At 40.1% G+C, this 21,032-nt stretch overlaps 1 protein-coding gene across 2 annotated transcripts in view; it reads left to right on the top strand.

Moving 5' to 3' along the window:
• LDLRAD4 (low density lipoprotein receptor class A domain containing 4) overlaps positions 1-21,032 on the top strand; it is a 437,695-nt gene that overhangs the window by 227,278 nt on the left and 189,385 nt on the right. Inside the window, exon 3 of one of the 2 annotated variants that reach the window (XM_050938853.1) lies at positions 10,349-10,489. In XM_050938853.1, coding sequence (XP_050794810.1) covers positions 10,349-10,489 — 141 coding nt within the window. Of the gene's footprint in view, positions 1-10,348; positions 10,490-21,032 lie in introns of those variants that run through there. The other variant, XM_050938856.1, reaches the window with a different exon arrangement.

Raw genomic sequence — 21,032 nt, 5'->3', positions numbered from 1 at the left:
CAGCGCAGAAATGTGAAGAGATAGGAAGAACTCAATATATCTTAATGGTGTTTCCTTTAAAAGTGAGTTCATATTTGAGAAACTGATTGAGCAGGTGTCCTGGTTTACTGGGACTGCCTTAGTGCCTGGTTGCCACCTTACATTACACCTACAGAATATCTGGTCACACGTTGCTGGCTGCCTCTATTGCAGCAGCTGCTGTTAACTTCAGTGGACTTTGGGTTAGGCCTTTATATAGTTGTGTCCAAGTTACTGTGTTAAGATTTCATCATGTGTATTGCTGCTACACTTTGCCATAGCAGTTTTCGGCCAACATAGTTTGCATATGATTGCATTCTTTTATTTGAGTGGATAGAATGGAATTATCCCCCAGGGCCAGATAACCATTTCAGATCTGTTAAATAAAGAGCTGTGACTGGCATGCATCATAACACTGGTCTAATACTTCCTCTGCCCCCCCTCTTTCTCCTCTTTTGGCCTGTAGTTGGCTTATATTTATCAAAACAAACAGCATTTAGCTATAATTTAAAATGCCCTACAGTAAATGGGATGACAAAACAATAGTAATGCTGTTTATATGTGTGAAGTCAAGTGCAAGGGAAGTCTAAAAGCATTAAGTGTAATGCCAGGGTGGGATTGTCTGGCTGAATAGATACGGCAGGTGTAGATTAAGCATTAATTAAGCAGGTGTAAATAAAGCAGACCTTGCATTTCACAATTTAACATTCTGTAATCAGAGTAGGTATTGCTGTAATTCCTGGGCCAAATTCTTCCCTGCTGTTGTTATTGAAATCTTACCTTTTGCATTTTATGATTTTTTAATTTTTTATTAAGTGTTTACAAGATCTGAGCTGTATTATTGGAGTATGTGTATGCAATGTATGTGTCTCTCTCACACGCACACGCCCCTGCCTTGAGTGTGAAAGCGATGTTATATATACATATTGTAGACATATACTTAATGTGAAATATATAAAATAGTTATACATAAAAATATGGAATTCACACAACAGTGTTCTGTCCTGTGCATCAGACATAAGCCCCATCATTAACAAATATGTTTGTTCAAAAATAAAATGTTAACTAACAGTATGTTGGCTAATGTTTTTTATAATTGTGTTCTAGGGAAAAATAACTAGACATCATTACAGGAAGATTTAATCTTTAGCTGCTAGCATTTGCTAGCTTCAGGTTTAGCTAGAGAGAGAGAGAGTCCTGTCTGACCAGCCTACTGATGCTTCCCTAATTGTCACTTGAAAATGAAGAGGAGAAATCTGGTAGCCTTGGAAAGTTATTAATAAAAGAATGATCATGCTGGCTTGTGTTCAGAATCAGAACTCTTTCCTCCCTCCTTCTGTCTAGGCAAGCCACCACATTGAAAAGAGCTCTCTGGTGTGTTGTAGGTACATTTGTCTAGTCTGGACTGGCCCATGTTTCCCTGTCAGTTGAAGTCACTCCAAGTGGCTCAATATAGATTTCTGTACTTTTACTTACTAACACTCAGTCTTACAGAGCTCTATAATATATTATCTGCAGTGAGCCGAGTTTGGTCAATGTTGTTCTAAGATAAAATATTCTGTCCTGTTTCTACTTAAAGGGCACACAGTTTAAATGTGTGTTTGGTACACAAATTATTTTAGACTTTTAATTTTAGTGTGCAAGTTGGAGGTTTTCTAATAATACACAGGTTGACTATTTGGAAATGTCTTGCTACATTTTGCTGAATTATTTAATTTATATAGGCCCTATCTTACAGAATCTTGCTTGTGTCAGTAGTCCCTTTTAACTTAGAGGGACTGACTCAGTCATATCAGTAAAAAGAATGATGAGTACTTGTGGCACCTTAGAGACTAACAAATTTATTTGGGCATAAGCTTTCATGGGCTAAAACCCACTTCATCAGATGCATGGAGTGGAAAACACAGTAGAAAGATATCTATATGTCTATCTATAGATCTATAGATATAGATCTATAGATAGATGGATCTATATCTCTACAGAGAACATGAAAAGATGCAGGTTGCTGTATCAACTCTAACGAGACAAATCAATTAAGGTGGTCTATTATCAGCAGGAGAAAAACACTTTTGTAGTGATAATCAGGATGGCCCATTTCAAACAGTTGACAAGAAGGTGTAAATAACAGTAGGGGGAAAATTAGCATGGGGAAATAGTTTCTAGTTTGTGTAATTGTTTGAAATGGGCCTCCCTGATTATCACTACAAAAGTTTTTTTTTCTCTTGCTGATAATAGACCACCTTAATTGATTTATCTCGTTAGAGTTGGTATGGAACCCCCATCTTTTCATGTTCTCTGTATGTGAAGATATATATCTATCTATATATCTTCCTACTCTATTGTCCACTCCATGCATCTGATGTAGTGGGTTTTAGCTCACAAAAGCTTATGCCCAAATACATTTGTTAGTCTCTAAGGTGTCACAAGTACTCCTCATTGTTTTTGCTGATACAGACGAACATGGCTACTACTCTGAAACCAGTCATATCAGTTTTATTGTGTTAACTTTCACTATGACTACAGCGTATGAACTCTATGTAGATATGTGTGTACACGTGTATCGATAATTACCTCTTTTCCTTCCTTTCCCTCTCCTGGTTTCCATTAAAAAGAGGAAATTGCAAACTATAAAAACTTTGGAAAGTGATGTTATAAATCCAAGTAAGGTCTTCTGGCATCTATAATTTCCTGTGAGTGATAAGAGTATTAGGCCCGCGGAGCCACGGATGCGGCAGGTAAACAAACTGTCCTGGCCTGCTAGGGGCTTTCCCTAAACAAGCGGTGTCCCAAGTTTGGGAAACACTGCTGTATAGGATGTTGATCAGGTGGTTTCGCAGTTTTTTTGAGAGTGTGTGGCACAGTCTGTCAGCCTAGTCTGTGTCATATGTAGATTGTAATGGATTTTTTACCTTTAGTCCTTTTGGTGTGATGTCCATCTGTTTGCATTTGGAAAGGAAGATGATGTCTGTCTGTCTCTGTATGAGTTTTTTCATGAAGTTGATGGATTTTCACTTCATATGGCTAAATGCAGTGTCTTGCTACTCTGAAACCAGTTTATTTACTGTTTGTAGTCCTTGCTGAAATGCCACGTATGTTGGCAATTAATGTAAAGCAAATTGATTGGCTTTAATTGATTTGAACTGCTATCATGCAGGAGGAGATATAAAATGTCTCATATTAAATTTCAGCATGAAGACATTGAAAGCGTAGGCCCAAAGTAGCAGTCCAGATATGCTAACCTCCAGCAACCTTGTGTTTGATATTGACCAAGCAGAAGTGGTGTATCTCTTAGCAAGCTGTTAATTTTCATTTTTATGTTCGTTTTAATAGAATTCCCCCCACATTTTCTGTTGCACTTTTCAGTTAAAATATCTTCAAAATCTAAACCCTTTTGAACGTTTTTTTCTGCTCTTGCAATCTGCCAGAGTAGCTTTTCTCCCCTGTTGTCACAGTTATGCATGAAACTGCATTAGTGAACTTGTTATAGAAATGATTTCCAAAGTGCTGTAACTATAAAATGTTAATATTGAAGCAGATTTTTTAGTTGTCTTTGCAAATATGCAGATAATGACATTCTTAGTTTCAAAAGATTGCTCTGTTTAGCTACGACTTTACAAGAAGTACTTTAGTGGGGAACAGAAAGATAACCAAGCCCTCAAATTGTTCTTTACTCTTGAACAATAGGTCAGGAAGAGAAAAATATTTTCTTGCACAATTTGTGCAATTGAAATATTATAGAGTAAGCGTGAAATAAAATTGAAGCTGAATTGTGGGGACCTTATTTAGGCAAAATGCCTAGTGATTTGCTGGAGTAAGGACCTCAAGATTTGAGCAAGTATAAATAAAATGTAAAAATCTGTCTAAGTACGAAGTAAGCTGGTTAATTATTTTGTAACATTTCCATACAGTACCGCCATCCACTTGCTATTGTATGTCCAAGAAATGTGTTTGGTACTCCTGATGTTTCATTTGATATAGCCCCAAACCACTTATATTTATTCAGAAAGTTCAGTAGGAAAAGTTATTACCATTCTCTTCTCACCATTCATACTTCCCCTTTTTTGCTCTGACCATTGTTATCTTTCACACCAGACATACAGGCAAATGCCATGTTCTGGAGCTATTTGAAGTGCTCTGTAGGGATGTGATTATTGTTCCTGCTGTGTCTGTTCACAGTGGGTCCAATGCAAGCCATATTGAGGTCAATGTAAAGACTCCCTTTGACTTCACTAGGAGTTGGATACAGTCCCATATCATTAGTGAGAGAGATCACTTCAGAGTTATGCAGAATCAGAATTTTGGCTATTCCAGAGTTTAGCTCCAGGGAAGCCTTGAGTACTGAAAAAATCCATTTAAAATAAAATACTTTTGCATGTTTCTTAAATTGATATTAAAGAGACACTTCCATTTGAGTCCTGCTACTTTCCTTTTGATTGCGTATGAAAGTCTGGAATCAGAATACCCCAGAAGAATATTGTCAGAATTCTGAGAGACTGATTCTTTTGAATTATACCTTTGTTTAGAAATAGATACTTCCTAGCTCCTGTGTGATAAAGCTAGAGAATATTTGCCATGGAAATTGGTCTAGTGAGAAAGCCTAATGCAATCATATTAATTGAAAAAAGTATTTGTTTGACATTAAAATTTAAATATTTACTATTGGGCTTCATTCCTTGGTAATTTCCCCCCTTTTGCCTAAAAACAAAACATTTAAACTTTTAGTATGAGAGCCATGTGGTGGCTATAGGAGGAAAGAATTGCATTCATAGCCGTTAAAATGTTTGAAAAATAAATGACTGTTGAGAGAACAGAATGGCTCTCTTCTTTTCCAGAAAGGACAAGAAAAACAATTCCAAGGAGACCCTGAGACAGTCTTGAAATATGTTTTGTACAGTTGTTGAAATTTTGTAAATGTTACTGCTCTGTGTGAACTGTGTCAATTGGCCCACCGAGCCGCTAGGGGGGTGGTGAGTAGCTAATGTGCCACTGGCCAGCCTGCATCAGGCTGTCTGTCACTGGGGAATTAGCGGAGGGAGGGACACCCCTGCCAGGGCCTTCCCCGGACCAGCAGCAGGGTCTGAAGGGAGCAACCAGCGGTCTGCGTCTGCCTCCCTCCTTGGTGCTGCCCTGACTGGGCTAAGGGCCCCGCCCTTTGTACTTTCTGTTCCATCCCTCCCCTTCCGGGGGGTGGAGTAAGCTTGGTCTGCCCACCCCCCGCCCCAGGCTGAGAGAGTGGCTCTTCACCCTCAGGTTCGGAGGGAAGCTACCCTGGCTCCCTACACTCTGGAGCAATAGGGCATTATAACCGGTGTGGTGGCAGAAATAGTAAGTGTAGAGCTTAAAGGAGAAAATACCATTAAAAGTTTACAGTGTCTGGGGTCTGTTTGGCTTCACGGCAATGAAATTTTCATTATCTACATTAGGAATTGTGGGGCATCCTTAGTATTCACAAACACTGCTCAAGGATAGATCGATACAGTTTGAGAGATAAGCCAAGTGATTTCGAGGGCACCCACTCTAGGCTCCTGGCTCCTCAGCTGTCATCTCTCTTGGGCAGAGACCTTTGTCTTTCTCCCTCCTGACTGGGTTTTCTTCAGGTTGCACAGTTCCCCACAGCAAGCCAGACAGCCTAAATGGCCAGTATCTGCACTTCTATTTTTTTCTCCTGAGGTATGAACAGCATAAATGGCTGCAGTTATAAATTATCACACAGCCATTTCTAAGCAAGCACATTTATTCTTGCTTAGAATATATTAAAGTCTTACAGGGAAAATATATTAAAAACAATCAAGAAATGTATATGCATGCTAATAAGCTTACCAGAGATCACTGCCAACTCCAACAAGGGCTCTGGCAGATGTTCAGTCCTTCAAACCTCACTAAAGATTTTTCTGTGGTTACAAGCTCATAACAGCTTTTTCTCAGAATAAGCCCACAATGCATAGGTTAGCCTTTCCTTTATACAGCTTGGGTCTTTGATCTTCAGAAACAGTGAACAGGCAATGCGTCAGGCGTTGATTCTCTCCTCAGGGTGTAGCTTCAAAAGGTTGGGTCCGGTGGTGGGAATTTGCATTTTCCTCCCTCCAGGTGTTTCCTAGGAAACCCACATAACTTTGTCCCAGAATTTCCTTCTTGTTTGGCACATTGTTTAAAATAGTCCTTTGAAGCTCATAACACTTCCCAGGGTTTAACTTGGCCACATCTCCCCTTAGAGAAATTACATACAGTTCCACAATTGTACATAAACTTTGCATTTGTAATACAATGGACTCCACAGCTATTTAAATATAATTGAATAAGATCTGCAGGATATTGCCATATCTGAACATCCACAACCTCTCTTTGAAGCCTATTCCAGAGCGTAACTATCCTTCAGTCTTCTTTTCTCAAGATTAACACACTCAGCATTGGGCAGCAGATATAATAGGCCAGGGAAGGCTCTGTCTCCCTGGTTGCAGATTTGGTGGGGGAATTTTTTGCTTTTTATTATGCTATTCAGTTTCCTGGGTTCATTAGTAATCTCCCAGGACTTCTGGGATGCTGACTAACACATACTGCCTCTTCAGCTGCCCCAGAACCCGCATGGAGCATAGCAAAAGCTCAGGTTCATCTTCCAGAAGAGAGAAGAAGAGAAGAGCTTTTGAATTTTCGCAGGGCAGCCTGGGATCTGCAGAGGGGAAGTGTGGCTGCGGGGACTCCGGCCAGCCCAGGGCTCCTCCGAGCAGGTTGGGGGCTTGTGGCTCCGGCTGGCCCGGGGCTCCTCTGGCTTCACGGGGGAGGATGGGCAGGGAGTCTCAGAGCTCCAACTGCAGATGAGGGAGGGGGTCTCGAGCTGCAAGGGGTCTTGGGGCTTCAGCCATGGAGGGAGTCCAGGGGGTCTCAGGCTATTGGGGGGAAGGAGGTCTCGGGGCTCTGGCTGTGTTGTGTGTATGCAGAGGGTATCTGGGCTCTAGCCACGGAAGGAGGAGGGGATCTTGGGCTGTGAGAGGGGCAAGGGTCTCAGGGCTTGGTCTGTGGGGGTTGGGGGCATGCAGAGGGTCTTGGGGCTCCAGCCACGGGGGAAGGGGCAGGTGGAAGTGGCAGAGCCTGGGTCTAGCCTACCTGAAGTGGGGCTCCACTTGCTGCCCATGACACTCATTTTTTTTAACTTCTTCTCATAGGTTAGGTTTTCTAAACCTTTTGTCATTTTGTTGCCATCCCCTGGATTCTCTCCAGTTTATCCACATCTTTCCGGAAGGGTGGCATCCAGAATTGGACACAGCACTCCAGCTGAGGCCTCGCTGGTGCCAGGCAGAAAGGAACAATTACCTCCTGTCTTACATATCACACTCCTGTCAATATATCCCAGAATGATATTAGCCTTTTTCGTATCTGCATCACATGGTTTACTCATATTTGGTTTGTGATCGAAAACAGTCTCAGATCCTTTTCAGCAGTACTACTGCCTAGTCTGTTATTCCTCGTTTTGTAGTGGTGCCTGCAATTTTTCCTTCCTATATGTAGTGCTATGCACTGGTCTTTATTGAATTTCATTTTGTTGATTTCAGACCAACTCTCTAATTTGTCAAGGTCATTTTGAATTCTAATCTTGTGTCGTCCATCCCCGCCTGCTTGGTGTCATCGGCAAATGTTATAAATCTACTTTCCACTCCATTATCCAAGTCATTAATGAAAATATTGAATAGTACAGGATCAAGGACTGACTGCTGTGGGACCCCACTACATATGCCCTCCAAGTTAGACAGTGAACCATTGATAACTGACCAGAGTGCAATTTTTCAACTGGTTGTGCACCCACTTTATAGTAATTTCATTTACACCACAGTTCCCTAGTTTGCTTCTAAGAATGTCATCTGGGACTTCGTCGAAACTAAAATCAAGATATATCACATCTACTGCTTCCCCCCATCCACTAGGCCAATAAACTGTCAAAGAAAGAAATAAGGTTGGTTTGGCATGGTTTGTTTTTGACAAATCTATGCTGGCTATTCCTTAGAACCCTATTGCCTTCTTGCTGCATACAACTGGCTTATTTAATCATTTTGTTCCAGGATCTTTCCAGGTATTAAAGTTAGGCTGGCTGGTCTATAATTTCCTGGGTCCTCTTTGTTTCCCTTTTTGAACATAGATACTATGTTTTCCCTTCTCCAGTCGTCTGGGACGTTACGTATCCTCCAGGACTGCTCACGGAAAGTTGCTAATAGTTCCAAGATTGCTTCTTAAGTATCCTAGGGTGAATTTCATTAGGCGCTGCTGACTTGGATGCATCTAATGTATCTAAGTATTCTTTAATCTGGTCTTTCCCTGTTTTGGCTTGCATTTCTCCCCCTTTGCTGTCAATATTAATTATCTGGTCACAATTAACCTTTTAATGCAGACTGAAGCAAAAGGCAGTGAAGACATAGCCACAGTAAGGATGGATACTGAATGCCCCTAAAGGTGATCCTGTATGTCAGGGGTAGGCAACCTATGGCACGTGTGCCGAAGGTGGCACGTGAGCTAATTTTCAGTGACACTAATACTGCCCGGGTCCTGGCCACCAGTCCGGGGACTCTGAATTTTAATTTAATTTTAAATGAAGCTTCTTAAACATTTTAAAAATGTTATTTACTTTACATAAAACAATAGTTTAGTTATATATTATATACTTATGGAAAGAGACCTTCTAAAAATGTTAAAATATATTACTGGCATGTGAAACCTTAAATTAGAGTGAATAAATGAAGACTCAGCACACCACTTCTGAAAGGTTGCCGACCCCTTCTCTACGTCATGCATGTTGGCTGGATGATGTGAGGAGAAGCTTACATAGTCATTGCTTGTGCTGGCACTACTCCTTCTGTATGTTCTTTGAGTAGATGAAGGATTTCAGTCTCCAGAGCTGTTAGCCTGGCACCTTTCACAATGAAGAGATTACGCCCTGGCATTCACTTGCACTCTCGTACTAGTAAGAAGAAAAGCAGAGGGATAAAAAGGATCTTGAGGAAGTTTTGTCCCAAAGCTTTACAGAATTTGAGGCATAGATCTTCCATTGTTAGAAGAACCTGCCTTGGTGAAAAAGTAAAGAATAGGCAGACTCCTGGGTAAGCCCCATTGATTAGTGAGAAATTCTTTATCTTCCTTTGGCACACTGCCACACTTGAGATTAGCAGAGGCATTTGAGTAGGAGCTGCCTCAGTATAAATGAGAGAAGGCTGCTGGCAGGATGTTCTCTGTCAGAGGTCCTTGATTTTGAAACTCGCTCCCCCTGCATTGTCTGCAGAGCTGATATGTGGTAACTTTCCGGACATACTGCAAAAACCATCTTTCCCACTTTGTTAGTACTATATTTGTGGGTGGTAGGAAGAGTTTGCAGGAGAAAGTCTTTGAGGAGGATGGAATATGTAGAGATCCTTCATGTAGACTCTTGACTGAATTGAAGTCTAGAAGTGTGTCTACATCTGCTCTGGATTTCAATGGGAATTTTATGTACCTTCATGAGAGTAGAATTTAGCCCTAGCTGGTCAAATCTTAATTTGATGAACAGGGTTTTAGTGGCACTACCCTCAATAGCATTACTGGAAGCTATGTATATGTAGATATAGATAGATAGGTTTTGATGTCATTATCCATTTATCTATGAACATTAAGGTTACAAAGAACATTAAGGTTACAAAGTCAAGCACTGAAAAATTAGGATAAACCTAAATTAAGACTGCCTTCTTGAGTGTATGCATTGTGACACGGTCTTTAAATACATGATCACATATTAATTTTTCCTCAGAATTCCTGCATCATTCAGGGGAAATCATCTATTTCTTTGTAGTAAAACAGGATTTAGAAATCTAGAATCCCTTGCTCTACACCTTCACACTAAATTGAAGATGTTTTGGAAACTTACTAATAATGATACGTAACAGTTGCAAAACAGTAGGGGCATCTGGAAGTTCAATGTGCGGACAGTGAGTTCGTGATCATAACTAGCTAGGAGACTGGCAGTTGGGAAGGTGGGTAAAGGAATAACTTTACAGGGCCGAATGGGATTTGTGGAGATTATTGACTACGCTACCTCTTTAAAAGTTGATACCATTTTACATCATGCAAGTCTGAAACCTAGTGGTCTAAAATGTATCTTGTACAATTGATCATCATTCACTAGTTACAGTTATTAAGCCGGCACTATATTGTGTGATTCAGCAAGAGAATGAGAATGGCGCATCCACTATTATGGCCCCTCCCTGAAACTAAATTCATTTTCAGTAATTGTACTAGCTGCCATTATAGCAGTATTGTACAATGAAAGAGAAAAGTAAGCACTGATTACATGACAGTTTTTGTTGTGCTTTTTCAGAGTGCAAATTCACCTGCACCAGTGGTAAATGCTTGTATCTTGGTTCGCTGATTTGTAACCAACAGAACGACTGTGGGGATAACAGTGATGAGGAGAACTGTCTACTTGTAACAGAGCATCCACCTCCAGGCATCTTCAGCTGTAAGTACTTAACTTACCTTTTATGTGTGTCTGTTGTGCACACTGTCACTTCAGAATTTACTTTTATGGTTGTCAGTTAGGTTTACAGTATGTTTTGGGAAGGTGCTGGGTGAAACAGGAATTAAAGGTTGTTTTTCTTCACCAACAGTAATTTGTAATGTGCTTTCTCTAAGCAATAGCTTCCTTCAGTCAGGAAGTTTCTAACTCTGGAAAGTGATAGCATCTTTTTTTCAGTACTGCAGCTATTCACAGGACAATGAGTTCTTATGGGACATACAAGGTTATTGCCAGTTGTTGAGAAAATTTGTTTCAAAAATATACAATCTGCATTCATTTATTTTACCACATTCCTAGAAAAATTAAATGTTATGTCAATTTCCAGAGCTTAATTTGGCTGCATGTAGAAATTGTGTTTTATGCAAACGAGTTTATTTTTATTCTAAAAGCAATGCCTGCTTTCTGACAAGAGTGAGTCTGTTTGTGTGTCCGTGTAAAATATTTTAATTTCCTATTCTTTGAAATATAATAATCTCTTTGCACAGAATGACTGATATTCACTGGCCTCCGTGTATATTTCACATTGACCGGTGCACACTAAGATGTATTCTTATGCCTTAATGCTTTTTCATATTTTGGCATTGAAAATTGTTTGGTTGTAAATCTGTTGTGCATACAGAGCCATACCATTTTCAACACCCGTTACAGAAAGCTTGCTATACCCCAGTGGAATGGGTCAGCTAGCACTTTTTCTTAATAGTTTGGTCCTGTTATACAGTACTGGTTAAGCCATTTCAACTCAAGTTGAGAGGACGGATTAGGGCCGGCCATTTTCAATCATTTTATTAAACACAAAACTTTTTCTACATGCCAAACCCTAATTACTGTGTGCAGACTGCAGTGGCAGGTGCAAATCAGATGGTTATATGTGCTACTTGGTATGCTTGTGCAAATCCAAGTATTGGAGTTTTTAAAATTACATGTCATAACTTGCACAAGTGTTAGGTTTTCGACCAGACCACCTGGTTGAAAAGGTACCTTGGCGGCTCTGGTCAGCATCGGTGACTGGGCTGTTAAAAGTCCAGTTGGTGGTGCTGCAGGGCTAAGGCAGGCTAGTCTGTACCTGTCTTGGCATCGTGCTGCGCCCCAGAAGCGGCCAGCAGGTCCGGCTTCTAGCTGGGGGCACCACAGGGCTCTGCGTATTGCCCCACCCCAAGTACCAGCTCCGCACTCCCATTGACCAGGATCTGTGGCCCAAATGGTTGAGTCATGGTATGCACGACTACTCTTTCTGTGCTATACTGCAGTTGTAATCATCCGTGCTATATATGGCATGGAGGAGCTGGCAGGCTCCATGACTCTGGAATTTGCTGCCTCCTTGGTCTCTCAGATCCAGGATCTATTAACTTTCTGGTCATACTTTAAGGCCTTTTTCTTTTCCCAGTCATTTGGGGGAAGGTGGTTTGTAAGAGGGAGCATTTCATTCATTGCTAGGGGTGTTGTGAAGGGGGTTAACTGTTTATTTACCTGTAGTGGAATGGACAGTGCATTATTTGTTATACTGAATATTATGAGGTTGTCAATTTTAATTGTTGCAAGGACTCCTAGAGCCCAGGATGGGAGCTTGTTAATAGAGGAACATCTGTTTTAAATCCAAAGAATAAATAAAAAGATTTATGGGGAAATAATAATCTCAATGTAGAACCAAGGAGAAAAAGATAAAAGCCAATAGTCAAAATAGTAGTTATGAACAACGCTCAAACTAATTGGGATTGGTGGTATTTGTCACCAACTGGTCATTAAATATGCTCTTATATGATACAAATTAGTACCAGTAGTGTTATGTAACAGAACATTATTCTGAATAAGGCAAGAGATCTAGTAGTCTGTTAGCTTTCCAGCTTAGGAAACTAGCTTCTAAAATAGTTGTTAAAGTGAAGTCCACAGGCTCTAAAGAGATGACATTTTGAATTAAGGGAGATTTTGCATGTTTTTGCATAGTGTTTTTAATAGGAACCCCTATCAGATATTGTGTGGGCTTGAAATAACACAACAGCTAATATTTCTAGTGGCCCCCATGTCAGTGACTGAATGGTAATAAAAGTAACACCACTGCTCACCAGAAGTGTTTTCAGAGATTTATACCATTAGTATCACTATGTCACCTGTATTGTAGGATCTTTTGGTTGATATGCACCACCTTCCATATAATACACAGAAAATATTACTGAAACAATATGTAAATATGTTGGAAATCTCTGTCTTGGTCTAAATTCCAGCAGGATTGACCTCCTCTTTTTCTCCTGGAATCACTTTATCTTTAGGTGGTGTCACCTGGCACTAAAAAGTATTAATGACTTCCCACTGCTATATTGTATTTAAAAGTGACCCCTCTCTTTTTGTTTTGACTTTTTCTGTACAAACTATGTTTATTTGACTTCACAATAATGCAAAAATAACACTGCTATGAATGTTCTGCTTGAATTTGTTTAAACACTCAGTACCTCGACAACAGTAATCCATGTTAGGATGTGCATTCCTTGGCTACTGATGACATGTATGTCAATAGTCAAGCATTGAACACACTGTTTTTGCTTATTGCTTGATCTAGTTATGTGAAATTGATAGAATGATTTGTGGAGTACGTGTTGCCTGGACTCAGTGATGGCAGAAAAGATTGTGCTTGAACATTTGTAATAGGATAAATCTGCTACCACAACCTGATGCCATTGTGAACTCTACTATAGATTTGGCCTTTCCAGATACTGTTACTGACCTTTTTTTTGTGGTCACCCACAACACTGAGAATAAATGAGTGCAAAATGGCAAAGACAGTGCTCTTCAGAAGGAGCATCCAAGGAAAATCAAACATGCCAGTACTAACCAGGACATTCCCTGCAGCATATAGGGAGCCCAGCAAACAGTTACCTACTTAACATTGCATGAGTCATCCCACTTCAATGGGACAACTCACATATGAAAAGTTAAGCAAATATGTGTTTGCAGGATTGTGGCCTGATCAGTTTTCCTCTGCTGATTTACAGGAAGAGTCTCTCTCCCTCTTCAGGGATTTGCCCCTGTACAGTAATGAGAGATTATAGGCCAATTACGTCATATGTATACTAGAAAAAAATGTGTGTTTGCTAACACAAGTTAAAATCCTAGTGCAGACAAGAAAAGTTGTAATATTAATGCATGTTAATTGGTGCAGGTAAATTCTAACCAGCAGACATATTAAACCTACACCTTGCCTTGTCTACACTAGGATTTTAACATATGTTAGTTAATGTGTGTTAAAATTCACTTTTTCTCCTAGTTAAAACAAGGCTTTACTGTGGTGAATGACTCTGTCCAACTAGCCTCCTAGAAAGCAGTCTCTGTCAATTTGAGGCAGCACAGTTTCATTTTGTATTATTACTAACAGTAGTAGTACTTATTTATTGCTCTGGTAATAGAGCACTGATCACATAGCAGCTATGTGCCTATTTAGAGGTCTAGCATACAGTGATTACAGAAAACTGTGATAGGAAAAAAATTAAACAAAAGCTCAGCTAAACTTGCATTGGATAAGAATGCAAATGCAGAGTTTTCACCATTGCAGTATTGGGCTCAGTAATGACTCGACATGCCTTGCAAAGTTCCTGTACGCTTACTTGTATAAGACCTGTAAAATTAGGACTGTCTGAGGAATTCAACAACATGCCTGTTTCTACCAGGGCACAGTTCATTTGTGCTAGTTTTTTCCAGTGTTTGTGCAGCAAGTGATCCCCCTTGTCATGGTATAATCCCCCACTCTGAACCTTAGCGTCCAAAAGATGGGGTACCAGCGTGAATTCCTCTAAGCTCAATTACCAGCTTAGTACTTGTAGCCCTGCCACCAACCAGGAATTCCAGTGCCTGGTACACTCTGGTCCCCCCAAAACCTTGCCCGGGGACCCCCAAGACCCAGACCCTCTGGATCTTAACACAAGGAAAGTAAATCCTTTCCTCCACCATTGCCTCTCCCAGGCTTCCCCTCCCTGGGTTACCCTGGAAGATCACTGTGATTCAAACTCCTTGAATCTTAAAACAGAGAGGAAAATTCACCTTCCCCCCTCCTTCTCTCTCCCCCTCCCAGACTTTCCCTGAGAGAGAGAGTAATCCTAACACAGAGAGAAAATTAACCTTTCTCTCCCCCTTCCCTCCCTTCTCCCCACCAATTCCCTGGTGGATCCAGACCCAGTCCCCTGGGGTCTCACCAGAATAAAAAAACAATCAGGTTCTTAAACAAGAAAAGCTTTTAATTAAAAAGAAAGAAATAACAGTAAAAATTATCTTTGTAAATTTAAGATGGAATAGGTTACAGGGTCTTTCAGCTGTAGACACTGGGAATACCCTCCCAGCCTAAGTATACAAGTACAAGTTAAAATCCTTTCAGCAAAATACAAATTTGAACTCCTTCCAGCCAAATACACCTTTGCAAATAAAGAAAACAAACATAAGCCTAACTCGCCTTATCTACCTAGTACTTACTATTCTGGACATATAAGAGACTGTATCAGAGAGATTGGTGAGAAACCTGGTTACACGTCTGGTCACTCTCAGAACCCAGAGAGAACAACCACCAAAATCTAACAGCACACACAAAAACTTCCCTCCCTCAAGATTTGAAAGTATCCTGTCCCCTGATTGGTCCTCTGGTCAGGTGACAGCCAGGCTCACTGATCTTGTTAACCCTTTGCAGGCAGAAGAGATATGAAGTACTTCTGTTCTATTAACTCTTACTTATCTGTTTATGACACTCCTACCTTAGCCTGCCCAGACTTCTAGGAAGCAATTACATTTTGAAAGTGGCATAAGGAATGGAAAGTTTAAGGCTGCTATCTCTTTGCAGCACACAGTACTGCAGCCACGTATAACGAAGAAGCATTACATCTTCTAGAGATGCTGGAAATCTAATTCTTAGTTTATCTGGTTGACTGTATAGCCTTTTTTCAGTGAAACTGGTTGCGTGAAGTGTTCTGTGTGTGCACATGGGCATGCTATTTAAACAAAATACTGACTTGTGTGAAAATGAGATTAACTATAGAATGAGGCAGAATGCATCTCTCACATCACATGAAATTTATGTACACATCAGGTGGTAAGCTGTCAGCTTTAATGAGGTTGACACTTCATTACAGTTTGGGGTACTAATGTCAGGGTTTACTGTGGAATCTTTATTTTCCTTGATGAGGTAAATAAATATTACTTCCCCACACCTTTTGTGACAGCTGTGTACCTTGTAAAAATCTATAGGGGGTTTGAAGAATGATTCTGCTTTAAAAACAAGAAACTCAAAGGAAAATATTTTGTTCAATAAAAAAATAGGGGTTCACAAAAGCCTTTTGCAAGGCTTTCTTACTGTTTCAATGAATTTGTGCAGATAAAAACAACCTCTCAGATTTACATTTTGATTGTGTTTCTGCTTTCATGTGTGCCGGGCTGTCCCACTTCAGGTGAAATTTATCCATTTCTTTAAATATTTAGCAGTCTAGCGTAGATGTTAATGAAAGTCTGGCACTGCTATTTTGAGAATTGCAACAATGATAGTAATTTTCAGTGTCAGATTACTGCTTTGCAGAGGCAAAGGGAGATGGGAGGAGGAGAGAGAAAAAAGATTGTTTCACTTCTAATAGAGTTTGCCATCAGCCTGGCTGTGCCAGACAGATGGATCATGAATACTGTCTAGACTCTCTCTGCCTGAGTGGAGCTGTGGTCTCTAAGGACAATCAATGAGACGCCAGCTTAAGTAACTGGGGAAAGTCTGAACGAGCTCTCCTCTAATCAGATAGCAATCAATGCAGATCCTGCTTCACCAGGCTAGACACAAGGCCCTCTGTTACTGATAACAGGTCAATACCGATTTCAGCTGAAACTTGTCTATTATTAGGCTTTAGAGGGAGAGAGAAAGAGGCATAGTATTATAACGCTATTGATTTCAAATGTATATGTCCAGAGAATGCAGAATGATTTAATTCAGGAGTGTGGTACTTGGGAGGAATGGTAGAGAGGGGGAAGCAGTCGTATGGCTGTAAAACACACACATCAATCTGTTTAGTTAGGGCCTGTATTTATTGATTGGTTTAGTCAGTGTATATACTTGAAAATGCCCCTGCTGCTCATTTTCCCTCAGTTTGGTCCGCTTGGTCAGGAAGCATTTTTTTTCTGGCCTTTTTTCCCTCCTACCTCCATTCAGATGATGTGATATAGGGTATCCAGCCCGCTCTGCCCTCGCTCTGGGGATGGTGTGCTAACCAGGGAAAGCCTCTGGGAGATGTTATTGAGCTTAATGCTCTTTGGTACTGTACATTTTCATTGCTTTGCTACTAAATACCAGTCATTTCTTGCTCATTAAATAAAACTGTGTGAAATAGACCTAGAAGTGTATGCTTCTTAACCAACAGAGTTATAACAATGGTTGGATTTAATAAATTTGGTATCTTATTGGAAATGGCAAGATGAATCTCTGGTGCATTCGTTGCAGAATTACCCACAGTGGTCTCAGTTCTAGTTCTCTGTATAAAACCAAATACTCCATTTAATCTGTTCTTTTTTGTTTACTTTTAGAAAATCCATGTTGTTTCAATTCTTTAACCCCTGTCTTGTACCTTGAAATGCTTGAAGTTGTATGCAAAGTGTTTGTTTTTTAAATTGTTTATTCTCTGCAGATTTTGAAGTCCATCAAGAAAAAATTGCTGTTAATATAAATATAAAGTTTGAATGAGCAGAGCATGATCTGAGAGTAGTATTTAAGTTCTGTATTTATTTAATTGTGTTTTTTTGGTTGTTTGTGTTCAAAATATCAAGTGCTGTTTGCCTTTGTGTGGAGACATGGGGTGGAATCCTGGTCCAGTGTAGTCAATGGCGAAACTCCTTTGACTTCAGTGCAAGAGTGCACCCACAGTTCTCTGGAACACTGAGGTATTAAAAAGTGTGGTAAACATCCGGGCAGATTTTTAAAATAAGAGGCAATGTCCAGGATTTTTCAGATTTTTGCGGAACAGGCATTGCAGCTCAGAAAGAGCTGTCTCTGTGACCAGATTGTTCCCTCCCTTGTAGCTGCCATCCTGCCCACCCAGGCGCCAGCTCCCAGCCCTGGGAAGAGGGAGAGGCCCACAGGGAGGCGCTGACTGATAGGCTGGCATTGAGTCCTGGGCTTGTGCCAGCCACCCTGCCACCATGACAGGGAGCAACACTGCCCCCCACCTCTAGAGTGAGGCTGCAGATACCCCCTCCAGCACTCCCTAGATATCGTCTCCAGCACCCCCAGTACTCCTCCCAGTATACACACATTCCTCCAGCACCCCCAAAATGCCCCCTCCTGCACCCTCCCAGTACACAAAACCCTGCCCATCCCCCCAAATATCCTCTCCCAATACACACACACCCCTCCAGCATCCCCCCCAAATACCCTTTCCAACATCCCCCAACTGTACCCCCCCAGCTCCTTCTCCCTCCACCCCAGCAGTGTTTTCTTTTGGGGAACCTGAAATATGGTAACCCTAGTATAAGAAAATACATAAATTGGAATAGAGTGGAGAAACTGTGCTGTAATGTTAACTTCAGCCCACAGTACCACATGTTGGACATTGTTCTTGTAGAGATATGTTTGTAGAAGATTATGATTTAAAGATGCTCCATCACAAGGTACAGTATTATGAATATGGGAATTTGAGATGTGTCCTGGAGGGAGAGGGTTGGGAACACCCCATGTCAATGTGCAGCAGATCACCAGAGTTTATTAAAGTTTTATTCCTTTCTCATTCACTGATTTGTTATTTCATGAACCCCAAAATTGTTACAGTTCTCATCCCCATACATTTTCAGTTGCAGGGGAATTTGGCCATAGAATTTGGTAGAAATCTTGTGGCTAAATCTCTGTACAATTTCTTAATACAGTTTTCTAAAATCTTTCCAATCTGACTTTTACTTTTTTTTCTCATTCATTCAAATATAATGATAATTGAATAACTCCTAATTATGAGCATTACATCTGTGCTGTGTTTGTACTTGGCTAACACAGGTGTCTAGATGAGCAATCATAAATTGTACATCATTGGAAATCTCTAGATTGTCTTCTCCCAAGTATGCAGCTAGTATAAACACTGCTTCTATTTTCATAATTGTTAAAGCATTACAGAGGTTGTGTTTTGAAGGGGCTTTTAAAAATAATGTGCAATAACAAGCCAAATAAATAACTCTTATGCCCTAAAAGTACTGCAGACTAATATTTGATATTTTTTTATTCTGAGGATGTATGCCTGACCCTATACCTCCAGAGACTCTTCATATTTTGATCAAATGGAACAACTTTAATTTCTCTTAAGCAGAAATATGTCGCCCTAGGAAGCCATCCTCTAACATTTACATTTTAGCCACTGGAACAACTTCCAAGGGTTGTGGTGAATTCTCCATCCCCTGGCAATTTCTAAATAAAGATTGGATGTTTTTCTAAAGGATGTACTCTAGTTCAAATAGGAACTATATCAGGGAAGTTCTATGACTGTGTTATGCAGGAGTCAAACTAGATGATCACAGTGGGCCTTTCTGGCCTTTGAATCTATTATTCCAGTGGTCCCCAACCTTTTTGTGGCCAGTATCACTTTCATGTTTTCAGAAGAGTGTGGCAGGCACCAACAATTTTTCAAGGCTTATTTTATATTTGTGCATTAAATAATACGAAAAACATCATATTTAATATTACATATTATATGAATCCATAAGATTAAAAAGGGTAATTTTACATATAAAAGGTATTAATTAAATTATTCGGCAATTACTCTTTCACTTTACCATGTGAATTTGCTCTTTTTTATCTACCTGTAAGAAAAACTAAGGAGTTTTTACAAAATAAATATCATAAACAGTTTTCTTCTTATTTATTTTAAAAAAGTAAAACGTTGAACTGCTGGTCCAAATATATTTATTATTCTTTCTTTCACATAGAATGAAGCCTGCAGCCCTGGAGTTCTCTGTTCCCGGCAGGCGTGAGGCCACGGTTTCGCTCCAGCTTAATCCGCAGCCCCGCACCTGCCAGAGACCGAGAACACTGGTGCCCGCAGCTTGCAGCGCCGGAGTTCTCGGTCCCTGGCAGGTGCGGGGCCGCAGCTTCTCTCCGGCTCCAAGGCAGAAACAGAAATTGTTACAATGTTGGGAATAAAATCAGGTTCTAAAGAAATATTTTTGTTGATTCAGCAAACAGGGAATGCAAACTAACTCTTCTTGAGCCACTGTCAGAGTAATCTAAAATAGTGATGATTCAGCAATGGTGATATTTTTTTCTATAAATGTTAAGCTGTGTTGGATGCCTTATTCAAGATAAGCATCTTCTCCAAACAATGAAACTGTTCAAGAAACTAGAGAGATATATACCTGAGGGAATGGATGTTCTGGTAGTGCTTGCTTAAATCAGAATCTTTCCTTGTAGAATGTATTCGTCTAACAGATTGTGACAGTACCAATAACTATTATTCTTTCTTCTCTTTGCATTCTCCCTCAGACCCCTTTTTCCCTTCCAGTATTGCTGTGTAATAGATTCGCAGAGGTGAGAGGGAATAATGACGCAGTATGTGAATACAGAGTCTGGCACCTAGTAACACGTTGATAGAAATAGAAAGCTGTGAACACAGTATTAAAATATGCTAACAAGCTGCAGGAACTAATGGGCTGAATTTTTACACTGCAGATGTTCTCCCAGCACTTGTGCTGAATGCAGTAACAAATGTGTGGAACTGATGATGATATTACTGTGTTCTTGGCAGTGCTGTTCTCTAAAATGATCTCTTGCTTCTTTATGTTTTGCTAAGGTTTAGAATGTTCTCCTCTATGGACTAAAATAAAGAATGTAAGTATATCTATAAAACAAATCTATACGTCTTAGTTTGTGGCTGTTTGCTTTCAGCTGTCTGGAAGTAGTAGGTTATGACAAGTCAGATGTGTCTTGTTTTCATAGAGTTATTTTTATTCAGCCATACAGTATTATATGTGTTCATTCAGTATTGCAGAGGTGCTGGTGAGGAGTTTCTAGATCGTGTGTGTGTTTATTAGGTCTCCTGCAACATTAAGGGTCAATGTTCTTGAAATCTTGCTCATTTGATGAGAAGAACTAAACCATAAGGAAACATAAGTGAGATACTGTACACACACAGTTTGATTTACAAACAACCTGCTCCTATCTTTCTCTATGCTAAAATTCTGTGTTCTTTTGGAAGGAAATTTTACTTCTGGGTTCATTTGTCCCACTCCAGCACCTTAGTCTGTCCATCCATGTCGCCCTTTCTTTGTCAGTACTTAACAGAAAATAACAATCATCTCTCCCTCTCCTCCCTACCGTCCAATTATTTTAATAACAAACAGTCTTGACTTGCTTCCAGGAGGTTCTGGCATTCCTGAAGAAATCTGTATTCATGCTGGCAAAAGATTTGCCAGATGCCACTTGGAATCATTACCTTTGTTAGCAGTCTTTTTCTTCTTTCTCCTTAAAGAAGTTTTAGTAAATAACAAAATGGAAGGCCCATATTGCTTT

The sequence above is a fragment of the Gopherus flavomarginatus genome, chromosome 2 (assembly GCF_025201925.1).
Source record: "Gopherus flavomarginatus isolate rGopFla2 chromosome 2, rGopFla2.mat.asm, whole genome shotgun sequence".
Taxonomy (NCBI): Eukaryota; Metazoa; Chordata; order Testudines; family Testudinidae; genus Gopherus; species Gopherus flavomarginatus.
This window is presented reverse-complemented; position numbering and strand designations above follow the sequence as displayed.